Source organism: Palaemon carinicauda, chromosome 19, assembly GCF_036898095.1.
Source record: "Palaemon carinicauda isolate YSFRI2023 chromosome 19, ASM3689809v2, whole genome shotgun sequence".
Classification (NCBI taxonomy): domain Eukaryota; kingdom Metazoa; phylum Arthropoda; class Malacostraca; order Decapoda; family Palaemonidae; genus Palaemon; species Palaemon carinicauda.
The window spans coordinates 49938512-49961931 of NC_090743.1; the positions used below are offsets into that span (position 1 = coordinate 49938512).

Consider the following 23420-nt stretch of genomic DNA (forward strand, 5'->3'; position numbering starts at 1 on the left):
CTTCCAGGGAATGACGGGGAAGGGCTAACCAGGTTCAGGAAAGAGGAGTGTTGCTCAGATCTCCCTGAAGTTTCTCCTATTCTTGCAAGTGCCATGCTCTGCGTTTACGGGGTGAGGCCGTGTTCTGGAAATACGCTCCAGAAGAACTCGCCAGGCTGGCCATGCTGCGAAAACCCCATTGGGAATCGTGGTCGCAATCGCCCTGGAGCTCGCGCAATGGTAATTCAAAGATTTGCGCGTGGGCGAACGTGGAAGCGCCCATGCGCGGTAACGCAGGAACGCAAACGAAGGTGAGCGAAGGAGCGCAGAAGGAGGGCAAGCGTGGTAGGAAGGGCGAGAGCTGGTGGTCGGCGAGCGATAACCCATAGACGAGCAATGGATACTGCAAGAAATAAGCCGACGTTTGTGAGAAGAAACACTGTAGGTTCGAGCGACGGAACACCGTCGGTTCGCGCGATGGAACACCGTCGGTCCTCGCGACAGAACACTGTCCGTCCGCGCGATGGAAAACCGTTGGTTCGCGCGCGGGCGAACATTGGAGAGCATGGGCGCGGACGCGCATGAGCGTAGACGTGCAGGCACGTGGGGGTGTGGGCGCGCAGCCGAATGATCGCGCGGGCGCACAGGCAAGCGGTTGCGCAGGCGAGAGGTCGCGCAGGCGAACGGTCGCGCGGGCGCGCAGGCGAACAGTCGCGCGGGCGCGAAGCGAGCGGTCGCGAGGGTGGGCAGGTGAATGAGCGCGAGTCCGAGGCGGCAAGCGCGAGTCCGAGGCGGCGAACGCAAGCGTTAGCGCGATGGCGAGGAAACGCGCTGCCGCGTGGGCGAGGAAGACCGCTGGCGATATGGATCAACAGGCGATCGGTGGTGAGCGCTAACGCGCAGGTTGGCGATGGCGCGTTGTGGCATGCGATCGCGAGCAGCATGCGCAGGTGAGCGATCGCGTGATGGCGAGCAGCATGCGAAGGTGAGCGATCGCGAGCAGCATGCGCAGGTGGGCGATCGCGCGATGGCGATCAGCATGCGCAGGTGGGCGGTCGCGCGATGGCGATCAGCATGCGCAGGTGGGCAGTCGCGCGATGGCGATCAGCATCCGCAGGTGGGCGGTCGCGCGATGGCGATCAGCATCCGCAGGTGGGCGGTCGCGCGATGGCGATCAGCATCCGCAGGTGGGCGGTCGCGCGATGGCGATCACCATCCGCAGGTGGGCGGTCGCGCGATGGCGAGCAGCATCCGCAGGTGGGCGGTCGCGCGATGGCGAGCAGCATCCGCAGGTGGGCGGTCGCGCGATGGCGAGCAGCATCCGCAGGTGGGCGATCGCGCGATGGCGAGCAGCATGCGCAGGTGAGCTAGTAGCTGGCAAACCATGTTCCTTCAGAAGTGTTGGAGAACGTTGGCGTGCCGGCTGTAACACACGCGGGCGATCCGGAGATCGCCGAGAGACAGGTGATCGCTGGCGAGCTGATGATCGCTGACGAGCAGAAGGCAACGCGTGGAAGCCTGCACATAGAAGAATCCTTGACCCCGACCTGAACCGAAGTTCTAGATCGCGAGGGCGAACGTGGGCGCACAGGGCGCATAACAGGAACCAACAGGAACAGCAGGGATGATCATCATGAGAGCGCTGACGAACAGGAGAGCGCTGATGAGCAGGAGAGCGCCTGTGCGCTAACACTGAGCAGGAGCAGGAGAGAACACAGCAGAAGGGCGCACAGGGGAACCCTGACACGCAAGGGAAGAACCCCCGTGGGAGGCAACCCTTTGCCCCGAAGGGATCGTTGTCCGTCGGGAGACTGATGACCGTCGGAAGACCGTTGTCTGTCCGCCGGGAGACTGATGTCCGTCGGAAGACCGTTGTCCGTCGGGAAGACCGTTGCCCGTCAGAAGACGAGATCAGACTGCTGTCCATCTGCACCAAGGCGGAAGATCAAGAAAAAGGAGTTGTAGGCTGCAAACGGAGATTCAAAAAGGCGCCTCTTAGCACCCTTATAGGGAGATGAGAGGCCCTTACGACGAGGCGGACAGTGGGCCTTACGGCGAGGGAGGCCAACAGCAACAGCACCAGAAGAATCCTCCGAAGAGGAGTCTCTATGAGTGTACTCTCTCGCGAACGAAAGAGAAACACTTCGTAGAAAAGACTGGTCAGCCAGTGACCTAAAAGGAGCAATCCTCCGAAGAGGAGCTCCTGCAGTTCCCCAGCCCCTTGAGCAAAACTGCAGGTGTGATCGCTCAGCACCAAGAGCATAGTCGCACGAAAAAAAGGCAAGAGAAGAACCCCCCAAAAGGGGAAAAACTCAAGCCTGGACAGGAAAAACTTCCCTCGGAAGGAAAGTTACCCGCCCAAGGAGGCAAGCCTCCTGAGAGTTCTAAAATGAACTGGAGAGCTGTCCGTCGTCACGGGAGTACTTCCAGTAGAAGGAGACACGCCCCTGACGAAAATACAAGGGGGGAGGCAGCAACAGCTGAATCCCCAGGACTCAACAAGACAGCTCACACCGTTGCCATGTTACAGAAACGAACTAGATCGGTAACTGTAAAAAAAATAAAACAAAAAACATTAGTACACATTCATTCCCCCGGGAAGGCTCCGAAGAGGAATCCCGAGGGAAAGGAAACAAGAATTACACAACAGGCACGTGCCCTCACAACCACTTACACTCACGGAAGGAGAGCTGTAACCAAAACAGAATTAAAACAATTATAATTATGTAACTATGTAATTATGTAATTTAAAAATGAATGAACACTAAAGAAAGAACGAAAACCCCGAAAGGAATCATTCTACAAGCTGAAAAAAAAAAAAAAACAACTACAATTAGATTCATAAACTAATTGAGACAAACGTACGGCGTAGCAACCCCACCCCCCCACACGGAAAGGAAGCTACAAGGGCGTAGTAACACGTAGTAAAAGGGTGAACGACCTCAAGAGAGAGAGAGAGAGAAAGACATAAGTCAAACTCGATCGCCACCCATAAAATTACGCCGTGGTGGCCTAACTGCCGAGGACTCCACGTAGATATCGTACACTACACTGGCACGATGGCGAGCGCTCGCCGCGATGGCGAGAGCTGGCGCGATGACGAGAGCTGGCACGATGGTGAGCGCTGGCGCGTGGGAGAAGTCAACCTAGTTGACTTCCCAATAGCGACCAGATCAGAAGATTGTCGGCACGCAGGAGAGATGACTGCTGGGCGTGGGTGCTGGCGCATGGGAGAGCGCTGGAGCGCAGGAGGTTGACGGCGCGCACGAGAGCGCTTACGCGCAGGTGAGGGTTGGCGCACAGCTGGGCATGGGCATGTCTGCTCAGGCAAAGCCTGGCGTGCAGAACGTGGGCGCGTATGCTCATGAGTGCGTTCATAGCGCGTAGAAGAGCTGGGCTCCTGATGGGATGTATGCACGCGTTGGCGCATACGCCCTTGATGACCTGTATTAGGGTTTGTTGACGTGGCCTGACGAGCTACACGAGCGTGAAAGTCAGGTTTCGTTGGCACGTAGAGCGCATCTGGATCCAAAAAGGGTGACGGCAAGTCGGCATGTCTGTCGGGTGGAAGGTCGACATGTCCTTTGAAAGGACGACCTTCCACCGAAGGAGATCGCGAACGATCCGCAGAAAGGTCCAGGACCGCAGGAACAGTCGGTGTTAGATGACGAGGCTCCTCTGCGGGGGACTGCAACGAAGATGTTGAACCAAAGAGGCGCCTCCTCACCGCACGTGAAGGATGGCCTCTCTGGTGAAGAGGAAGGCGAACCTTGCGACGAATGCGCCCTCTGGGGGCTGTAGGATCAGCAAGATGACCTTCTGCAGTCCTCCGAAGAGGAGTCTCTGTAAGTCAACTCCCCCGAGGGGAAGAAACACTAGCAGGAGAGACTGTTGGACTTAGTTTCTCCCTCGTTGGTTGAACAGGACCGGGAGAAACTAAGCCGTCAGCTACCGTAGGGTTTGAAAAGGCAGAGGTGATGGGTGATACCGCATTGGATACCTCTGACACCACAACGTCGACAATCGACAGAGGATCAACCTCTGTTGGAGGCGGCGATTGCTTGACAGCGGCACCCAATCGGATGTAGTTAAGTAAGACCTTTTTGGAGGGCGAACCCTCGAGCCCCAAGGAGGACCAAAGCTGAAAAAGAGGGATTAGAGACAAATCTTCCCCTGGGGGGAGAGGTGGAGCTGCTTCGCTAGGAGAAGCAACGCCATCTCTCGAACCCCGAGGTTGGTAAACAGTACAACGGTCTACGTTACCACACGACGGTCTCTCGAAAGAGACCGACTGAGTGGGAGCTTCGGAGGAGGTTTGAGCAACGGAAGAAAAGGCCTTGGGTTTTTCTCCTTTCAAAGAAACCTTCAAAGGAGAAATATCCCGTTTGGACTTCTTCCGTCACCGCGAAAACCTCTCCCACTGGGAGGTAGACCACTCCCTACACTCACTACACCTGTTATCGCTATCACACAGTTGGCCCCTACAGGAAGGACAAAGGGTGTGAGGATCGGTCTCGACCACCGACATGAATGTTCCACAGGGGCTGTCGGGAAATCCAGGGCAGGTACGCATAATAGCAGAGGCCAACTTCACACACAAAACTGTAAAAGAAAAAGCAAAAAAGCATTAATGGCTGCCAATGACAGCGAGGATGAAAGCCGACACATCTGACTACCATCCGAGCCGAGAGCAAAGTGAGCTCAAGCACAGGTGTGTGTGTGTGGGGGGGGGGGGGGGGGGTAGCAAGCTACCCTCCCCTACCCCCGCTAACTAGCGGTGTGGGTAGTAAACCCTCGTTAAATTCTAATGGCTTGTCATTTCAGCTACGCCAAAAGTAATACCCCTATTAAATAGCTAAGGTTTTTATTCCAGTTACGGAACAAATAGATCTATTATACGAGATGAAATAAAACTAGCGTAGAGTTAAATTTACGCTAAGTAGTACTGATAACAATCGATACAGACACAAAATGCTTTGTATCATCTCTTGATATTTTGATAATGGGAATACTAATACTAATCGTTAGCTTTTATAAGGAAATCACTATTGCCCGCTCACTTTCCGCCGATAATATGACGTCACCAGACAGTAATCGTATGAACTCGACAGATATTAAAACTTTTCTTAACGTATTTTTTCTGAAAATTGGTACTGTATATTAACAATAAAAGAAACTAATAACTAACCAAAATAAAACAGTTCTATTTTATACAAGAAAATATATTATTTCCAAGGAAAATTTTTCCTATTAGTGTACTATTTCAGACATACTTGTGACGTCATCACAGTGAAAAAATCATTGTAAAGTCGAACCGTCATTAGTCGCATATTTCGTAAGTCGGTGACCACCTACAGATATGAATGTGTTGAGGTAGTTTGGCTATGTAGAGAGGATGGAAAAATAGTCATCTGCTTAAGGTGATGAATGAAAGAGTTGATGGGAGAAGTGCAAGAGGAAGGCCAAGGTATGGATGGATGGATGGAGTGAAGAAAGCTCTAGGTGATAGGATGATAGATGTGAGAGAGTCAAAGGAGCATGCTAGGAATAGAAATAAATGGCAAGCGATTGTGACGCAGTTTCAATAGGCCTTGCTACTACCATACGCTCAGGTAGCAGCAGTAAGGGAGTCAGTATATGATGCATCATTTGTGGTGGATTACGCGGGAGGGTGGGCTGCGGTACCTTAGGAGTGTCAACCAAACACGGCTGAGTCCCTCATTGGGCAAAGCGGAATGATGAGGGAAAAGGAACCCCTTTGTTTCTTTTTATTTCTTATTGGATGTCATCTACCTCCAAACATTGAGGAAAGAGCCATGGTAGATAAATAGACAGACAGATACAGCCAAATAAAAAAAAATTTACAGGGAATACCAAAACCACATTCAAAAGGTCCTCAACTTAAAACGTAATAGGTTCCAAGAAGCTGTTTGTAAGTCAAATTTTTTGTAGGTCAAAATTTTTTGAATTTTGGCATAGGGTAAGTTTAACCCGACTCCCATGTGTACAATTTCCATCAGCAAAAGTCAACAAATAGACCTGTTGCATATGAAATAAATATCAGGTTATTGCAAAAGTCGTTTTGCTTACTGTAATAAATAATATAAGATTGTTATATTACAGTATGTCTTTATCTTATGACAGTTTACAAACTTTAGATGCAATATGAATTTTTTTGTACTTATGAATGATTGTAAGTTGAGGACCTTGTATAATCACACATCCCTTATTATAGAAAAAGCATATAGTATAGAAACAATGTAATCATTAATAAATATACATGTAATGTAATGTACTGTATGGTTGTCTGAAAACCAACTGAAAAATATTTATATTTTGCAACAAGTTCTTTATTTAACACTACGTATTGCAGTGAAATTTAGAAACATTAAGTTATTCAATGATGACCCCAGGTATAATGTACTAAGAATAATGACATAGTTAGCTTGACAAGTCTCTTACATTGTACTTTCATAAATCCTGTTCAAAAACCTTCCTAAACTAAAAATATTACAAGAACTGTTATTCATAAACTACTAAGTTAAAATACAAAAATTAACACAGTATTTACCAAAATTTGGTGATCCAATCATAGTCAGAAAAGGTAATGATTGATCTGGCTTGTAATACCAAAGACCCTTTCCATGGAATGTCCAATTTGGTCGCTCATACTCGAACAGTTCTACCCGTTGGCTGTCATTTTGATGGATCTTCTCAAAAAACCTCTGAGCAATCAAAGTGTAAGCAGCCGGTATACCCCCAGAAACTCCACGAGCACCAAGAAATCCATTGGCCTGAAATGATAACTTCATTTACACATACAGTACATACTGTTATGAGTCAGCTCCAATGACATTTATAACAAATCATATCAAACCTTGCAATCATTTTTAAATACTAAATACCTGTAACTTTCCTTTGATTTATTTCAAGTCTCCATGCTCTATCTTGGAATAATTATTACTTAACATAAAACTGTTTTAAGATCAAGCAAAAATGGGTAAATATAATGAAAAACATAGATTACTTCATATAACAAACACACAGTTGTCCAAAGACTTACCTTAGGATGTGCCATGAGAATTCCAAAATTAGCTTTGGATTTCTCAAGAATACAGCTCTTATATTCTTCTGTTAAGTTGAAATAACCTGAGGCTAATTGAATTTTGGAGTGATTCTCAGCAGATTCAAATAGAAGGTTTGTAATAAGGCTATCATTCACAAGGTTGAAAGGTCCTAGTTCCACTGTAGGAAACACTAAGGTATCACACTCAACGACAGAAGAATCAACGGACTTTGTTGATGAGTTGTTAACTTGATTGCCATCATGACTGACAGGAGGCTCCACTGTGATTTGATTTATCTGTTCAAGTCTTGTCAAATTCTTCTCACATTCCTCTTTCCACATTTTCTCTACCGATTGTTTCATAGCCATACAATACTTTGTATAATCACCCTAGGAAAAGAAAAAAACAGGATTTGTAAATAAAATCTGCAGTTTACATACCTACCTCCAAATAAGAAAGACTATTAATTACCAGTACCAACTCAAAGACCCCTAAACTGAAAATAAGAGAATTTTTCATCTTGATGCTATTTCCAGCCCCCCACCCTTCCATGAGGCTTCTGCACTGCCACCCTCCTGTCATATACCCAAAGAAATACAGGAAGTTTTTGGACACAAACTAACAACATTAATCCTGATTTCCTAAGGCCTGATGCCTAACTTAACATACTACTTTAACCAAAGTGGGAAGGAGGGATTGAAACTATTTCTCTTTGATAGATTTTGGTTTTAAAATCCTGTTTACTTCCATGAATCTTATCCTTAAATAGAAAAGGCTGAAAAATAACACATTTCTCAGAAGTAGAGTAGGTGATAAATATACAGAATAAGAATAAATATAATTCCCTATCAATTTACAGAATATAGATATAGAGTTCTCCCCTTAACCTTAATCATTCAGTTGAATATACTGTATGTCAATGCTAAAACCCCTTACACACAGTTAGGTTTCAGGTAAATATTTCTCATCTAAAAGAAAGGAAAATTATAAAAAAGCTAGACTTCAGACCTAGTTACTAGATAAAACTAATTACACCAAGAATTTAGAATACGACAAAACAGGGAACATGGATACACACTGGGATTCCTTTATAGAAATATATAAAGAAAAAAAGGGGCTACATGTACTCTGCATAAAAACATTTTACCAAATTAAACTCCACAAACTAAATAGTTTAATAGAGAAATAGTCAATGCAATAAGAAGCAGAAACAGAAAACATAAATCAATGGGTCCACAGCCCTCAATTCATGAAATTTCCAAGCACAAGAAGTTAAGCCGAAAAGTAGAGAAAGTAGTTAGAAAAGCCAAGATAAAAAAAAAAGAGAAAAAAAAGTGGCTTCAGCTAGTAAAGAAAACCCAAAAGATTTTTTTGTGTATGTAAACAGTAGAGAGCCAATCAAGAACAACATTAGCCCATTAAGAGACTCAGAGGGTAATCTTATAACAAATGATCTGGAAAAAGCCGAACTGATGAATGCATATTTAACAACTGTATTCACTAGGGAAGAATCAATGACCCTCCCCGAACCAGCTATCAATTATGAAGGGTCACAACCATTAGATAGAATCACCTTTACAATGGATGATGTCAAAAAGAAAATAAAAGGACTCAATAAGTCTAAGGCACCAGGTTCAGATAGTATTCATCCAAGAGAGATTATAGAACTAGAAGAAGAGATAACCCCACACTTTAAAAAATTTTCCGAAAGACAGCCAACGAAAGAAAGGCACCACTAAGATGGAAACTAGGTAATGTTCCTCCAATCTACAAGAAGGGACCAAAGGAAGAACCTGGCAACTACAGACCTGTGTGTCTAACTTTGGTGCCTTGCAAAATTTTTCAATCAATCATAGTAGATTCAATAGTAGAACATATAGAAAAAACAATCTTCTGATAGACAGCCAACATGATTTTAGACAAAAAAAGATCATGTGTGACAAATCTTTTGGAATTTTTCACATGGTTAGCATTTATGACAAAAGCAAGGTAATGGACATCATATACCTAGACTTTCAAAAGGCTTTTGACAAAGTTCCTCATAGAAAATTAATGGTCAAAATTAGAGCACTAGGCATCATTGACGAGCCAGCTGAATGGATCGAAGATTGGCTAACAAACAGAAAACGGAATTGTAATCAATGAAGAAGCATCAGAGTAGCCAGCTGTTACAAGTGGAGTATGTCAAGGATCCGTCCTTGGCCCATTGCTATTTCTGATCTATATTAATGACATAGATTTAGAATTAACTAGTAAAATAGCCAAATTTGCCAACGATACTAACTAGGCATAAATGCTGCAAACTTAGAAGACGTAGAAGCCTTAAGAGAGGATCTAATGAAGCTAGGAAAATGGTCCAGGAAATGGCAAATGCCTTTCAACTCTGGGAAATATAAAGACATGCACATACGTTGTAGTAACCTGCAATCAGATTACTCACTGCTGGGTAATGAAATAGAAATTGGGAACCAGGAGGATGATCTCGGTAGTATTATCAGCAAGGATTTGAAGTTCACCAGAGCATATAAGCTCTGTACTACAGCTCTACACATCACTAGTAAGATCCCATTTAGAATACGGAGTCCAATTCTGGGCTCCAAGTATTCAGAAGAATATAGCTAGACTAAAAGCAGTACAAGCTAGGGCCACCAAACTAGTTCAAACACAAAGGCAATTTGGATATAGACGGAGGATGGAGAGTTTGAACTATTTGATCTAAAAAACTCGATGACTAAGGGGACAGTTAACAGAGGCATTCAAAATTCTCAAAGTAATAACAAATGTAGATTACAACAATCTATTCATGCTTAGCACAATTCAGTCCAGAGGTAATAGATACAAACTGGAATTGAAAAGATACACCACTCAATGTGGGAATTTCTTTACATACAAAATAGCAAATACAGTAATGCCTCACAACACGAAATTAATTCGTTCTGGAGTGGCTCTCATAAAGTGATTTTTTCATGTTGAGTCACATTTCACATGCAAATTGCCTAATTCGTTCCAAACCCCACAAAACACCACATTAAACCTCATAATAAAGCTAGAGTATAACCACAATGAAATACTGTACAGCCAAATACATTTGAACCATTCAATATACCTAAACTAACTGTTAATACCTGTAAATAAAGTAGTTATTATAAAAATAATGTAATAATAAATGGAAAATAATGCAATACATACAGTACAATGCTGTACATGTACTAAATATACAGTTCCATATGTACTGTACTATTATAGTTACCCCTATTATAGACTACAGCTACATTTTCTGTTGTCTTAACCCATTTTCTTCAACTCTTTTCTTAAAATGAAAATTTTTTCGTAAAGTGATTCATAAAAATATTCACATCTCGTTTCGCAGCGGATGCAGTAAACAGTAACATGGTAAACGAGTTCAAGAATAAGTTAGACAAGATCATATGAACTCTCTAAATGCTTAAACTATATCTCTCTACCAAAGAGCAAATGGAGTCTCCGCAGATGGATCAAAATCTTTGAGACACCAAAATCCTTGTAACTCCTTGTAAAACACAAACACACACACCACTAACACTCACTCACTCACTCTCACACACACACACACACACACACACACACACACACACACACACACACACTCTCTCTCATATATCGGATTTTGAGCGAAGCGAAAAATCTATTCTTGGGTGAGATGGCCATGACGTCCTGATGGAAGGTTCCTTCAGTAGCTTCCTGAGGGTATATATGACTACTGTAAATATTCCCAGAGAATTGAACTAAAGGTTTCACAGAATTCTAACTTCTGGCGCGAGTACCCTAAAGGTTTCCCTTCAGGATATCGTATATCAACAGGGGACGTATGCTTGACACGCCACATGGCTATCTGCACCCCACATAGCGTTTACGCTTCGAGGGGGAAGCTGCAAGTTATAGGAGGAGCCGTTGCAAAGTTATCCTCCTGCGTTACTGTTACGGTACCTCGCGACGTAAACAAATGGCAGCCATAGCTGTCCGCCATCTTGACTGACGTCACGTCCGGCCGCTTCATTCCTTATTTAGCGTTCTGCCAACCTCCACGATACAATATGAAAGGGAGGGGCCTGACAGGCCAAACTAGAAACAATAGGGCGGGTCCATCAGGACGTCATGGCCATCTCACCCAAAAATAGATGTTTCGCTTCGCTCAAAATCCGTTTTTTGGGCTCAAGCCATGACGTCCTGATGGAAGTGTACCAGAGAATTAACGTATCGTGGTTTTTCCCGATTTCAAAAGTGCCTTCTACTTCAAACAATATTCCTTTGGTCTGGTGACCTTAGAGACCGTGACATCTCCATTATATGTCACTACCAGTGGCATAAACAATGACATGGCTTCCTGACCCCCTGGCAGGGAGGTCCTGTGTGGACAAGAGGAACATCTCGAAGTACCCTGATGTAGATAAACTCACCTGGATGCGAGGATCATTGCCGGTCTCGTGGACAGATCAGAAAGTTAAATATTTGTGTAGGAACATTATTTCACTTGCTTGGTGAGCATATCTCAGACAGGAGTAATATTATACATGAATATAATAAAGAATAATGAGGAGCATTAAAACTCTGTAACAGTAGTTTATTTTCAAATGGAAGGGCGAAATAAGATGCATATGATAATTAAATTTTCTATTTTATTCAAGAAAATTTGCAATAAAGTGAAATAAGGTAATTAATTTACAACAAAGTTATTGGTTAATAGACATAGACTATGAATTGAAAAAGACAATGATGTGGAATCTGAAAGGGAAGAACTTGCCTTTATACACATGAGTTCCAGGGGAACTAAAGTCTTTGAGAGTCACAATACACTTCATGTCCAATAAACATGTGGCACACATGTTACAGTCTATGTCACTTCACCTTGTGGAAGAACAGTCTTTTGTGACACTAAGTGTCACCTGAAATCACTATGTATCGCACTAGGGTCAACACAGGCACCCGTTGAGTTAGAGTCCCGAAATAACTCACTGTTCTACGCAGCACTAAGCAGCAGGTTTCAATACACTACCTACGGCTACCACGAATCGCTTCACTTCGTGTACCTGCTTCGCATAGTGTTTGAAGAACACCTTCGAGGATTTCCAGCCTGTGAAAGATCGGAGGCTTTCGAAATCCATACCTTGCAAGAAATTTATGGAAGAGGCGACTTTCCTAGGATCATGACCTGCGGGTGTACTGTCAGGATCCGCTCTGCGAAAAAAGTAGGGGATCTTCGCCCTTAGTTGTTTAAGTGACAGGTCACTGCCCGATGTTTCTACTATAAGATCGACATGGAAAAGGAAATTACGCACATTATCAAAATCTTTACAAGTATAAATTGCCTAAATAGCTATATAATTAAAATAATCAATTAATTAATGCTATTTAAAACCGGAAAGTCGTTCTGCTAACTAAATAACACATACCTAACGAACGACAGCGCCCTTGGCGCCTCCAGTAACAGGCCTAGCTCCTAGGCACAATAAATTACTCTAATTTTACTGTAAAACAGGAGCTAAAACATACTCATTGTAAAGACTTGATACTCAACTTTCCAGAGACGGAGGAAGATGGAGAAAGCATAATTATAATCCTTGCAAAACGATCGAAAAAGTTAGATCAACAGGGAATACCATCGAGCGAAATCGCTACAAAATAAGGAATGCCCGCCATCTTGGAGATGGCGCCGTTGTCATACTCAATAGTAGTACGAGAACGGGGGTAACCTTGATACGGCTCCCCTTCTATTCTGCCACACCCCCTCGAAGCATAAACGCTATTAGGGGTGCAGATTGCTATGTGGCGTGTCAAGAATACGTCCTCTGATATTATGCGATATCCTTGAGAGAAAATTTAAGGATATTCGCGCCAGGAGTTAGAATTCTGGATACATAAAGGTAAAATTCTCTGGGAATATCACTGTAGTACATATATCCCTTAGGAAGCTACTTTAAGGAACTTCCATCAGGACGACATGGCTTGAGCCCAAAAATACATATGATCAGTGCCCAAGGCCCCTCCATCCCAGCTAGAACCAGGCAAAGGCTATTGTTGGTATAGTGGCACTGAGAGGAGAGATAACTCGTACAACACCAACCACAAAATACGGACCACAATGCCTGCTATACTGGGGCAGATGACTCTCAGAGGTATAACGCCCTTCTTTTTGCAAGCGGTCTCAAAATGTTATTTTTATTAATAAAATAAATTTTTGAATATACTTACCCGATAATCATGTAGCTGTCAACTCCGTTGCCCGACAGAATTCTATGGAGGGATACGCCAGCTATCACAATACTAGAAGGGGGTGTATTTACCAGCGCCACCTGTGGCCAGGTACTCAAGTACTTCTTGTTGACACCTCCTCAATTATTCCTCGGTCCACTGGTTCTCTATGGGGAGGAAGGGAGGGTCGATTAAATCATGATTATCGGGTAAGTATATTCAAAAATTTATTTTATTAATAAAAATAACATTTTCAATATTAAACTTACCCGATAATCATGTAGCTGATTCACACCCAGGGGGGTGGGTGAAAAACCAGTGTACAAGACTAAAGGATAGCTAAGTATCCCGTATTTCATATAATCAGTTATCCACAATAACAATGAAATAATAAGTACCTGGTAAGGAAGTCGACTTGAACCGTTACTCTGCCTTTAATAAGATCGTCTTCCTTACTGAGCGCAGCGTTCCTCTTGGGAGGCTGAATCAACTCAAAGGTGCTAAAGTATACAGGGCTGCAACCCATACTAAAGGACCTCATCACAACCTTTAACCTTGGCGCTTCTCAAGAAAGAATTGACCACCCGCCAAATCAACAAGGATGTGGAAGGCTTCTTAGCCGACCGTACAACCCATAAAAAGTATTCAAGAGAAAGGTTAAAAAGTTATGGGATTATGGGAATGTAGTGGCTGAGCCCTCGCCTACTACTGCATTCGTTGCTACGAATGGACCCAGGGTGTAGCAGTACTCGTAAAGAGACTGGACATCTTTGAGATAGAATGATGCGAACACTGACTTGCTTCTCCAATAGGTTGCATCCATAACACTCTGCAGAGAACGGTTCTGTTTGAAGGCCACTGAAGTAGCCACAGCTCTCACTTCATGTGTCCTTACCTTCAGCAAAGCAAGGTCTTCTTCCTTCAGATGAGAATTTGCTTCTCTAATCAGAAGCCTGATGTAGTAAGAAACTGAGTTCTTAGACATTGGTAGAGAAGGCTTCTTGATAGCACACCATAAGGCTTCTGATTGTCCTCGTAATGGTTTTGACCTTCTTAGATAGTACTTAAGAGCTCTAACTGGGCAAAGTACTCTCTCCAGTTCGTTCCCCACCATGTTGGACAGGCTTGGGATCTCGAACGACTTAGGCCAAGGACGGGAAGGAAGCTCGTTTTTAGCCAAAAAACCGAGCTGCAAGGAACATGTAGCCGTTTCAGATGTGAAACCTATGTTCCTGCTGAAGGCGTGGATCTCACTTACTCTTTTACCTGTTGCTAAGCACACGAGGAAAAGAGTTTTTAATGTGAGGTCCTTAAAAGAGGCTGATTGGAGCGGTTCAAATCCTGATGACATTAGGAACCTTAGGACCACGTCTAGATTCCAGCCTGGAGTGGACAACCGACGTTCCTTTGAGGTCTCAAAAGACCTAAGGAGGTCCTGTAGATCTTTGTTGGAGGAAAGATCCAAGCCTCTGTGGCGGAAAACCGCTGCCAACATACTTCTGTAACCCTTGATCGTAGGAGCTGATAGGGATCTTACGTTCCTTAGATGTAACAGGAAGTCAGCAATCTGGGTTACAGTGGTACTGGTTGAGGAAACTGCATTGGCCTTGCACCAGCTTCGGAAGACTTCCCATTAAGACTGATAGACTCTGAGAGTGGATGTCGTCATTCCCTGGCAATCGCTCTGGTTGCCTCCTTCGAAAAGCCTCTAGCTCTTGAGAGTCTTTCGATAGTCTGAAGGCAGTCAGACGAAGAGCGTGGAGGTTTGGGTGTACCTTCTTTACGTGAGGTTGACGCAGAAGGTCCACTCTAGGAGGAAGAGTCCTGGGAACGTCGACCAGCCATTGCAGTACCTCGGTGAACCATTCTCTCGCGGGCCAGAGGGGAGCAACCAACGTCAGCCGTGTCCCTTTGTGAGAGGCGAACTTCTGAAGTACCCTGTTGACAATCTTGAACGGCGGGAATGCATACAGGTCGAGATGGGACCAATCCAGCAGAAAGGCATCCACGCGAACTGCTGCTGGGTCTGGAATCGGAGAACAATACAAGAGGAGCCTCTTGGTCATCGAGGTAGCGAATAGATCTATGGTTGGCTGACCCCACAGGGCCCAAAGTCTGCGGCAAACATTCTTGTGAAGGGTCCACTCTGTGGGGAAGACCTGACCCTTCCGGCTGAGGCGATCTGCCATGACATTCATATCGCCCTGAATGAGCCTCGTTACCAGCGTGAGCTTTCGATCTTTTGACCAAATGAGGAGGTCCCTTGCGATCTCGAACAACTTCCTCGAATGAGTCCCTCCCTGCTTGGAGATGTAAGCCAAGGCTGTGGTGTAGTCGGAGTTCACCTCCACCACCTTGTTAAGCTGGAGGGACTTGAAGTTTATCAAGGCCAGATGAACTGCCAACAACTCCTTGCAATAGATGTGAAGTGTCCTTTGCTCCTGATTCCATGTTCCCGAGCATTCCTGTCCGTCCAGTGTCGCACCCCAGCCCGTGTCCGATGCGTCCGAGAAGAGACGGTGGTCGGGGGTCTGAACAGCCAATGGTAGACCTTCCTTGAGAAGAATGCTGTTCTTCCACCACGTTAGAGTAGACCTCATCTCTTCGGAAACAGGAACTGAGCCCATCTCTAGCGTCATGTCCTTTATCCAGTGAGCAGCTAGATGATACTGAAGGGGGCGGAGGTGGAGTCTCCCTAACTCGATGAACAGGGCCAGCGATGAAAGTGTCCCTGTTAGACTCATCCACTGCCTGACTAAGCATCGGTTCCTTCTCAGCATGCTCTGGATGCATTCTAGGGCTTGGAAGATCCTTGGGGCCGACGGACAAGTCCGAAAAGCTCGACTCTGAAGATCCATACCCAAGGAGACAATGGTCTGGGATGGAACGAGCTGAGACTCCTCAAAATTGACCAGGAGGCCCAGTTCCTTGGTCAGATCCATAGTCCATTTGAAAATCTCCAGACAGCGACGACTTGTGGGAGCTCTTAAAAGCCAGTCGTCTGACGGAGCCGGACACAAGATCATGATACTGCTGCACAGTCTGTAAACTGTCAATCATGGGCAAGCGAGGAAGTACAGTGACAACCCGAATCTGTCTAGACTGTCTGGGTCGTACAGACAACTCCTTAACGGGTTGCTGAGGTTGCCGCACTGCGTCACAACAAGTCCCTTCTGTTGGTTGTTGAACGTCTTCCCCGTGACACATTGACTCCGTAAACAAAAAATCCTCTAACAAGGACTAAGCTTGGACTGCATGTCATGCAACACAGCTCAAGGTCTATGGGAGCAGGTGTGGTAACAGACGGGATTAGCGGCTGAAGTGGAACCATTACCTTCCCTGTAAGCATGTTATGCTTAAATAAAAGTCCATAAGAGGTTATGCAGCTAAAGGCTCCCTCCAAATGACAGAGTCCTCAAGGGAATATCAGAAGGAGGGAGAAAAGAACTTTCTCATCTACAGGGACCTTATCCTAGAAAAGCTAAGTTCTCTGAGTGAGGGATCACTGGTGCAAAAGCAGCAGACTAGAAGGCAACGTTATGAAACTGCTTGACAGTCTAGTGAGTTGGCAACAACCCAAGATGTGTTGAGAAGCATGCGGTAAGGTATGCAGAGCATGATGTATGCAGAGTATGCTGTATGCAGAGCATGCTGTATGTAGAGCATGTTGTATGCAGAGCATGCTGAATGCAGAGCATGCTGTATGCAGAGCATGTTGTATGCAGAGCATGCTGAATGCAGAGCATGCTGAATGCTGAGCATGTAGTAAGCAGAGCCTGCTGTAAGCAGAGCCTGCTGTAAGGAAAGCAGAGCGTGTGCATGGCGTTTAACATTTCTCAGAAATTCCATGACCAGTGCTAGAGTGCTTTATGCATGCTTGCATGGGGTTTAAACCATGGTAAGAAAATGGAGGTAAGGTATGCTGAACAGCAGAGTCAGAACGAGCTGGAACAACAATAGTTGTGGTTTCCTCTTCAAGACTCCGATGAGGGAACACCTGAGGCTCAGTCTGCAAAGGCTGAATAAAAGACAAGCAGAAGGAAGGCGCATGGGTGGAGGAGGCTGACTCCTAGCATGAGTGGTTGAACCCAAGGGTTGCGCTTGCTGAGCGGTTGGCGGAAGCGGAGTAGCAAGTTCCAGTTCCTGTGGTGTGAGCGGAGCGCGATGAGGAAGAGGCTGCGCAGAACAAGGTAAATGTCTCGCAAGCTGAGGCTCCTGAGGCGCAAGGCTAAGGTGTTGTGGTGCTTGCCTTGTGGAGGGTGAGCTCGCTGCAGCAAGAGCTGAGGAGACTGACTCATGGACGGGAGAGGTTGTTGTACCTCAACCGAGTGTTGCATCACTGGTGGAGCAGCAAGTGGAGGCGGAGGAAGAGAGGTATAATCCTCCTGATCCCAATGTAAAGGTTGCCTTAAGGAAGGCGGAGGCTGAACACCACAGGGAACAGCAAACTCAGCACGTGGCTCAACATCGTACGCCTGGCAGGTGGAACTGCTGGCAGGTGGTACTGCGATCAGGCGGAGCGAGTGTAGGTGGAGGGAGTGTAGGCGGAGGCGGAGGAGCAACACTCTCAGCCCGACACTCACGCATCAAGTCCGAAAGCTGTGCTTGCATGGACTGTAGTAGAGTCCACAACATCGTACGCCTGGCAGATGGTACTGTGATCAGGCGGAGCGAGTGTAGGTGGAGGGAGTGTAGGCGGAGGCGGAGGAGCAACACTCTCAGCCCGACACTCACGCATCAAGTCCGAAAGCTGTGCTTGCATGGACTGTAGTAGAGTTCACAACATCGTACGCCTGGCAGATGGTACTGTGATCAGGTGGAGCGATCATAGGCGGGGGGGGGGAGTGTAGGCGGAGGCGGAGGCGCAACACTCTCAGCCCGACACTCACGCATCAAGACCGAAAGTTGTGACTGTATGGACTGCAGTAGAGTTAACTTGGGGTCGGCAGACACTAAGTTCTGCTGAGGTAAAGCCTTAACAGCAGAGATCTGTTGTGGCAGAACCTTACTCCTCTTAGGCGGAGAGTAATCAACTGATGACTGAGGAGAGTCAGAGCTAACCCAATGACTGCATTCGGGTTGTGAACTTTAACTTCGTACGTCTGGCATAGGTCTGGACTTAACGTTTAAGAGGTCTTGAGACCTGCCAGCGTTACTCTGCCTTTATTTTCTCCCCTAATCTCTTCTGCAGACGAGCAAAATAAGGGCTCAATCGTCTGCGGGTGGGAGTGACGGTCTCGGTAAGACACGCCCACAACCACCGAGAATACTTCTGTGCGCCGATCAAGGCCTGCTGAACCCTTATGCCCTTCGACATTGCTTCTCCCCTGGGCTTGGGAGCTTGCAAGAGGTCCCGGACTGGGAGGACGACTGGCGCGCACAAAAGTACCCTCACGCACTAATCACTTATCACTTTGATTTCTGTTTGCACTTATTTCACTGAACTCGAAACTTTAAGTGGTTTGTACCTGAAATACGCAATTCTATCCTTTCTCAAAGTTAGTAATTGCGAAAACAGAATTACAATGTAACAGAAAAATCTAATGAAAGATAATTCAGTGGTTGGAAAGAGACTAAACACTAGATCACTCTAGAAACGTTTAGTTTCTTCCCCTAAAGAGACTAGGGAGAAGAGCAAAAACGATAACGACGTTACTCGTACGCCTGGCAGGCTTGAATGAAACGTTTATCCTCTTTCTCCCTCCGTCTCTATCTCTCTCTCTCTCTCTCTCTCTCTTGACTTAGAACCTGAGAGAAGAGCCCAATCATATATATCGTTAAAACATATTATTGTTAAAGGAAAAAAACTGAAAAGTTCCTTTATTAGGATCAAAACCATTAAGTTAAGAAAGAATGAACAAAACGCTAGACACGGTTACTCTTACTGCAACGTGAAACCGTGAACATTCTTTCTCTATCGTAACGATAGAGTGCAAGTTGAACGTTCTGAACGTCAACAACTGCAGAGACAAAACAAAACGTTAGTTCAACTTTGAAAACAGTACGAGACTGTCAAAGAAAATCTTTCAAACTCTGTGGCGGAAATAGCATAATATGTTAACAGGTAAAACCGAAATGACGGGCTCAAAGTTTATTAACTTCGGTAAAAGACCGCCTACTATTAGGAAGGTCGAATATAAACAAATATAAAAATTAATTTTAATGAGTTTATAATAAAAGGAAGTTAATCGAAGAGGCCTATAAGAGGCGGAGAGATATAAAATAAATCTATAACTTTTGTTAAGCAAAATTAAGAAAGAGAGTCTATACTCTCTTAGACACCAACACTTCCGTCTAAGGGAAGGGTCGGCCATTGAAAGGTGAACGAGAGTTCATACTCTCTCGTCACCAAAATTAATCAAATTAATTCCAAAAGCTAACTAAGCTAATATAGAAGTTTCCAGTAAAGCGACAGCCGAAATCAAAGAGAAATACTTCACCAAAGTCGTGAAAATATCCAAGAACATAAGCGTATCCCAGAACGTCTTGCCGGAAGCACGACAGAGGAATAATTGAGGAGGTGTCAACAAGAAGTACTTGAGTACCTGGCCACAGGTGGCGCTGGTAAATACACCCCCTTCTAGTATTGTGATAGCTGGCGTATCCCTCCATAGAATTCTGTCGGGCAACGGAGTTGACAGCTACATGATTATCGGGTAAGTTTAATATTGAAAAAAGCCTTTCTTTGCGAGGCGTTGCTGGATAATCTCCAGGCGTGAATACGATGCAATGGCATTGCTTGATGGAAGATCTCCACATATGGTTGTCTGAGTAGATTTGGAAGTGGAGGAGCTCTCTCAGTGTCTCTGTGAGCAGATGCAGAAGGTTCGAGAACCATTAGGCATGTTGCCACAACAGAGGTACCAGGGTCAACGAGAGATCTTGCAATGCCCTGACTTTGTTAAGAAGCCTCCTTACTAGGTATGAGGGAACACATTAACGTCTATTCTGTCCCACGGATGTGGGAAGGTGCCTTGGCAGACTGCCTGGTGATCCAGTACTGGAAAGCAGTAAACTGAAAGTTTCCAGTTTAGGGACATCGCAAACAGGTCGATTGTCCGCGAACCACACAAAGTCAACACTTTGTTGGCCATCTGTTATTTTAAAAACCATTCAGAGCTTGCTATCTGAGTCCTCCTGTTCACATTGTCAGCCAGTAATCTCTCTCTCTCTTTTTTTTTTTTTTTTTTTTTTTTTTTTTTTTGTCCAGGATGAAACGGGACGAAAGGACTACCGAGTTGTTATCCATCCATCTGAGGATTTCCACAGGTAGTTGGTAGAAGTGCCGTGAAAAATTACCTACAGTACTTTGTTTACGTGACACCAGCGTAGTGTTGTCGCTCATCAGCAATACGGAGTGCCTTGAAAAGAGCTGATGGAATTGCTTGAGGGTGAAAGAGGTTGCCCTTATTTCCCCACGGCACTGTCGCTCGGATTCAGACCAAAGCCCAGTTGCTGTGAGGTGCAACAGGTGAGCCCTTTACCCTTCTTGCGATACATCTGTGAAGAGCAACAAATCCAGGGGAGGAGAGAGGTCTACTCTACTGAGCAGGCTGGGGTCTGACACCCACCAACTCAGGTCTCTCTTCTGCACTAGACCTATATGCACCAAGGTGTTCGGTGGGTCAAGGTGCTGAGACCAAAAGGTTTTCAGCTGCCACTGTAGAGAATAAATGCGTAGACAGCCGTTGGGAACCAAATTCTCTAGAGAAGTTAGGTGTCCCAGCAGTCTTTGCTAAAGGTCTGCTAGCAACTTGTCCTGTGAGAGAAAGGGTTGAGCTACCTCTCTCAGTCTCTCTATTCGTTCCTCAGATGGGAAAACTTTGCCTGGTTTGGTAATGATTTTCATCCCTAGATAGACCATCTCTTAAGAAGGTTGCAGGTACGACTTCTCGTAATTTACCACGATCCCCAGATCCTGGCAAAAGGCAAGAAGCCTATCTTGATGAAGGAGAAGGGTCTCCCTTGAGTCTGCTAGAACTAGCTAATCGTCTAGATAACGAGGGAGACGAATGCTGTTCTTGTGAGCCCAGGTGGACTCTAGGGTGAAGATCCAAGTGAACACCTGAGGTGCCACGGACAGGCCGAAACATGCACCTTGAACTGGTATATCTTTCTACCTAAAGTGAATCTCAGATACTTCCTTGAGAATGGATGAACAGCGATCTGGAAGTAAGCATCCTTCAGGCCTAACGATATCATGAAGTCCAGCAGTCTGAGGCCTGCATGACCATCTGAGCTGTCTCTATCTTGAAAGGGGTTTGTGGGACAAACTTTTTCAAGGCTGAGAGATTGATAACTGGTCTACAGGCTCCCGACACATTTTCTACTGGGAATAACAGACTGTAGAAGCTGGGGACCTTTCTGGGACCTCTTGGAAAGCATCCTTCTCTAGAATGGTCTGGACTTTAGACCAAAGGGCCAGTTTCTTCACGGATCACTTCGTGCGGGAATCTGACATCGTCGGATGGAGTCAGAGGAAGGCAAGAGAGTGTAAATGAGATGATGTATCCCTCTCTGAGTATGGAGACCAACCAAGTTTCAGCCCAATGGAGCATCCACCTCTGCCATCTGCTCTTAGATCGAAAGGGATGTTTGGGACCTTGAGGTTGTGCAGCCTGTTTTTTCTATTGTGAACTCTTCGACCCCTGGTTCTTCGTTGGAGAAGATCGCTGCGGTAGCGAAACCTCAGAGTAAGGATGTGAGATCATAACCTATGGAAGGAGCTGGCTCACTTTCCTCTATCTGTCTGCCACTGCCTCAATGTCCTCTGCATTGAAGAGGAAGGCATTGCGTAACCTCATCCCCTCTCTTTGGTACCAGCTGATGGAATCTTGAGACTACCGCGTCATGTCGCCTCAAAACCCAGTTGACCCACTGGTTCACGATGTTCTGCATTAAGAACTCCAGAGTTCTAGCTCCTGAAAGGAGGAAAGCTGACAAATCCTCCCTCTTCTGAGGAATAGAGAGGTCCTCGTTCTTAACGAGATAGCCTACTGTTCTTAACCAGTAGTCAGGCCATGAAACAGATTGTAGAGAGTACTTTGCAAACCATTCCATGTTGGCTGCGTCAGCCATAGAGAAGTGCACTGGCAAGGTCACCAGTTTGGCCAAAGAAGAGTTCTGAGTAAGAGCCAGGATCGCTGGATCTAACGGTAGGTTGGAGGCTGGTTCAGATTGCCCGGCATTTTCAGCTGAGCAGAGGCTTTTGGCACAAAGCACTAGCCCCTAAGTGCACACAGTGTGCTCTCAGTACAAGCAGCTGCTCAACACCAAGAGTGTAGGTGCAGCAGTTAAAGTTTTCTTATAAGAGGAACTGAACTCTTTTCAAGGCAATTAATATCAAAAATTTTAAATAATTTTTATTTTTCCTAACATACTTACCGAGAACTACTTTTCTTGGAGTCACTTGTGATTCCCTCAATCTCGACCAAGGTTTTTCCCGCCGTTACCCCCCTTACTCCGCTCTACATAGGCTTACCCCCGCCGCCAGAGAATGCGCCCTGAGGGCAGGATTAGGGCAGGTCACTGCTTCTCTGGGTCAGCGTCCTCATTAAGTTCGTCGCTTAGCCCAACTTGGCAATGGAAGGATGGCACCCGGGGACGGAAGGGAGGGCCATTACCCGAAAGTAGTTCTCGGTAAGTATGTTAGGAAAAATAAAAATTATTTAAAATTTTTGATTTGTTCCAACACAAAATACTTACCGAGAACTACTTTTCTTGGAGACTTATACTTTAGGAGGCGGGAGTGCTATTCTGACACTTGACTCGGCACATAGTGCCTAGAGGGCTATGGAATGCGGGGCCTATCAGAGTGCGGAGTGAGGGTAACTGCGGAACCTTACGCTATTATCTAAGACTCACCCTTTTAAAATTTCTTCTGGCAATTTTCTCCTGATGTAGTCACGAAGAATTTGTTCACCGTTGGGGACAGCTTCTGGCCTACCGCTACACAGCTTGGAGGGCGGCAATGACTGTCCCAATGGAGAACCCATCCAAGGATTTTCTTGAATAATCCTTGAGGTAGTGGGCAGTAAAGGTCAACTGGTGCGACCAAGTGCCTGCCTGCAGGATCTGCCCCACCGCCATGTTTCTCTCAAAGGCCAAGGAGGTGCTCAGACCCCTGATGTCATGGGGGCGGGGAGC

The 23420-nt window shown here is 45.6% G+C and overlaps 1 protein-coding gene across 1 annotated transcript in view; it reads right to left on the reverse strand.

The window, feature by feature from the left end:
• PGS1 (Phosphatidylglycerophosphate synthase 1) overlaps positions 1–23420 on the reverse strand; it is a 156358-nt gene that overhangs the window by 19160 nt on the left and 113778 nt on the right. Inside the window, exons 7-8 of the mRNA XM_068393558.1 lie at positions 7043–7435; positions 6551–6773 (exon numbers count right to left, since the gene is read on the reverse strand). Coding sequence (XP_068249659.1) covers positions 6551–6773; positions 7043–7435 — 616 coding nt within the window. The remainder of the gene's footprint in view (positions 1–6550; positions 6774–7042; positions 7436–23420) is intronic.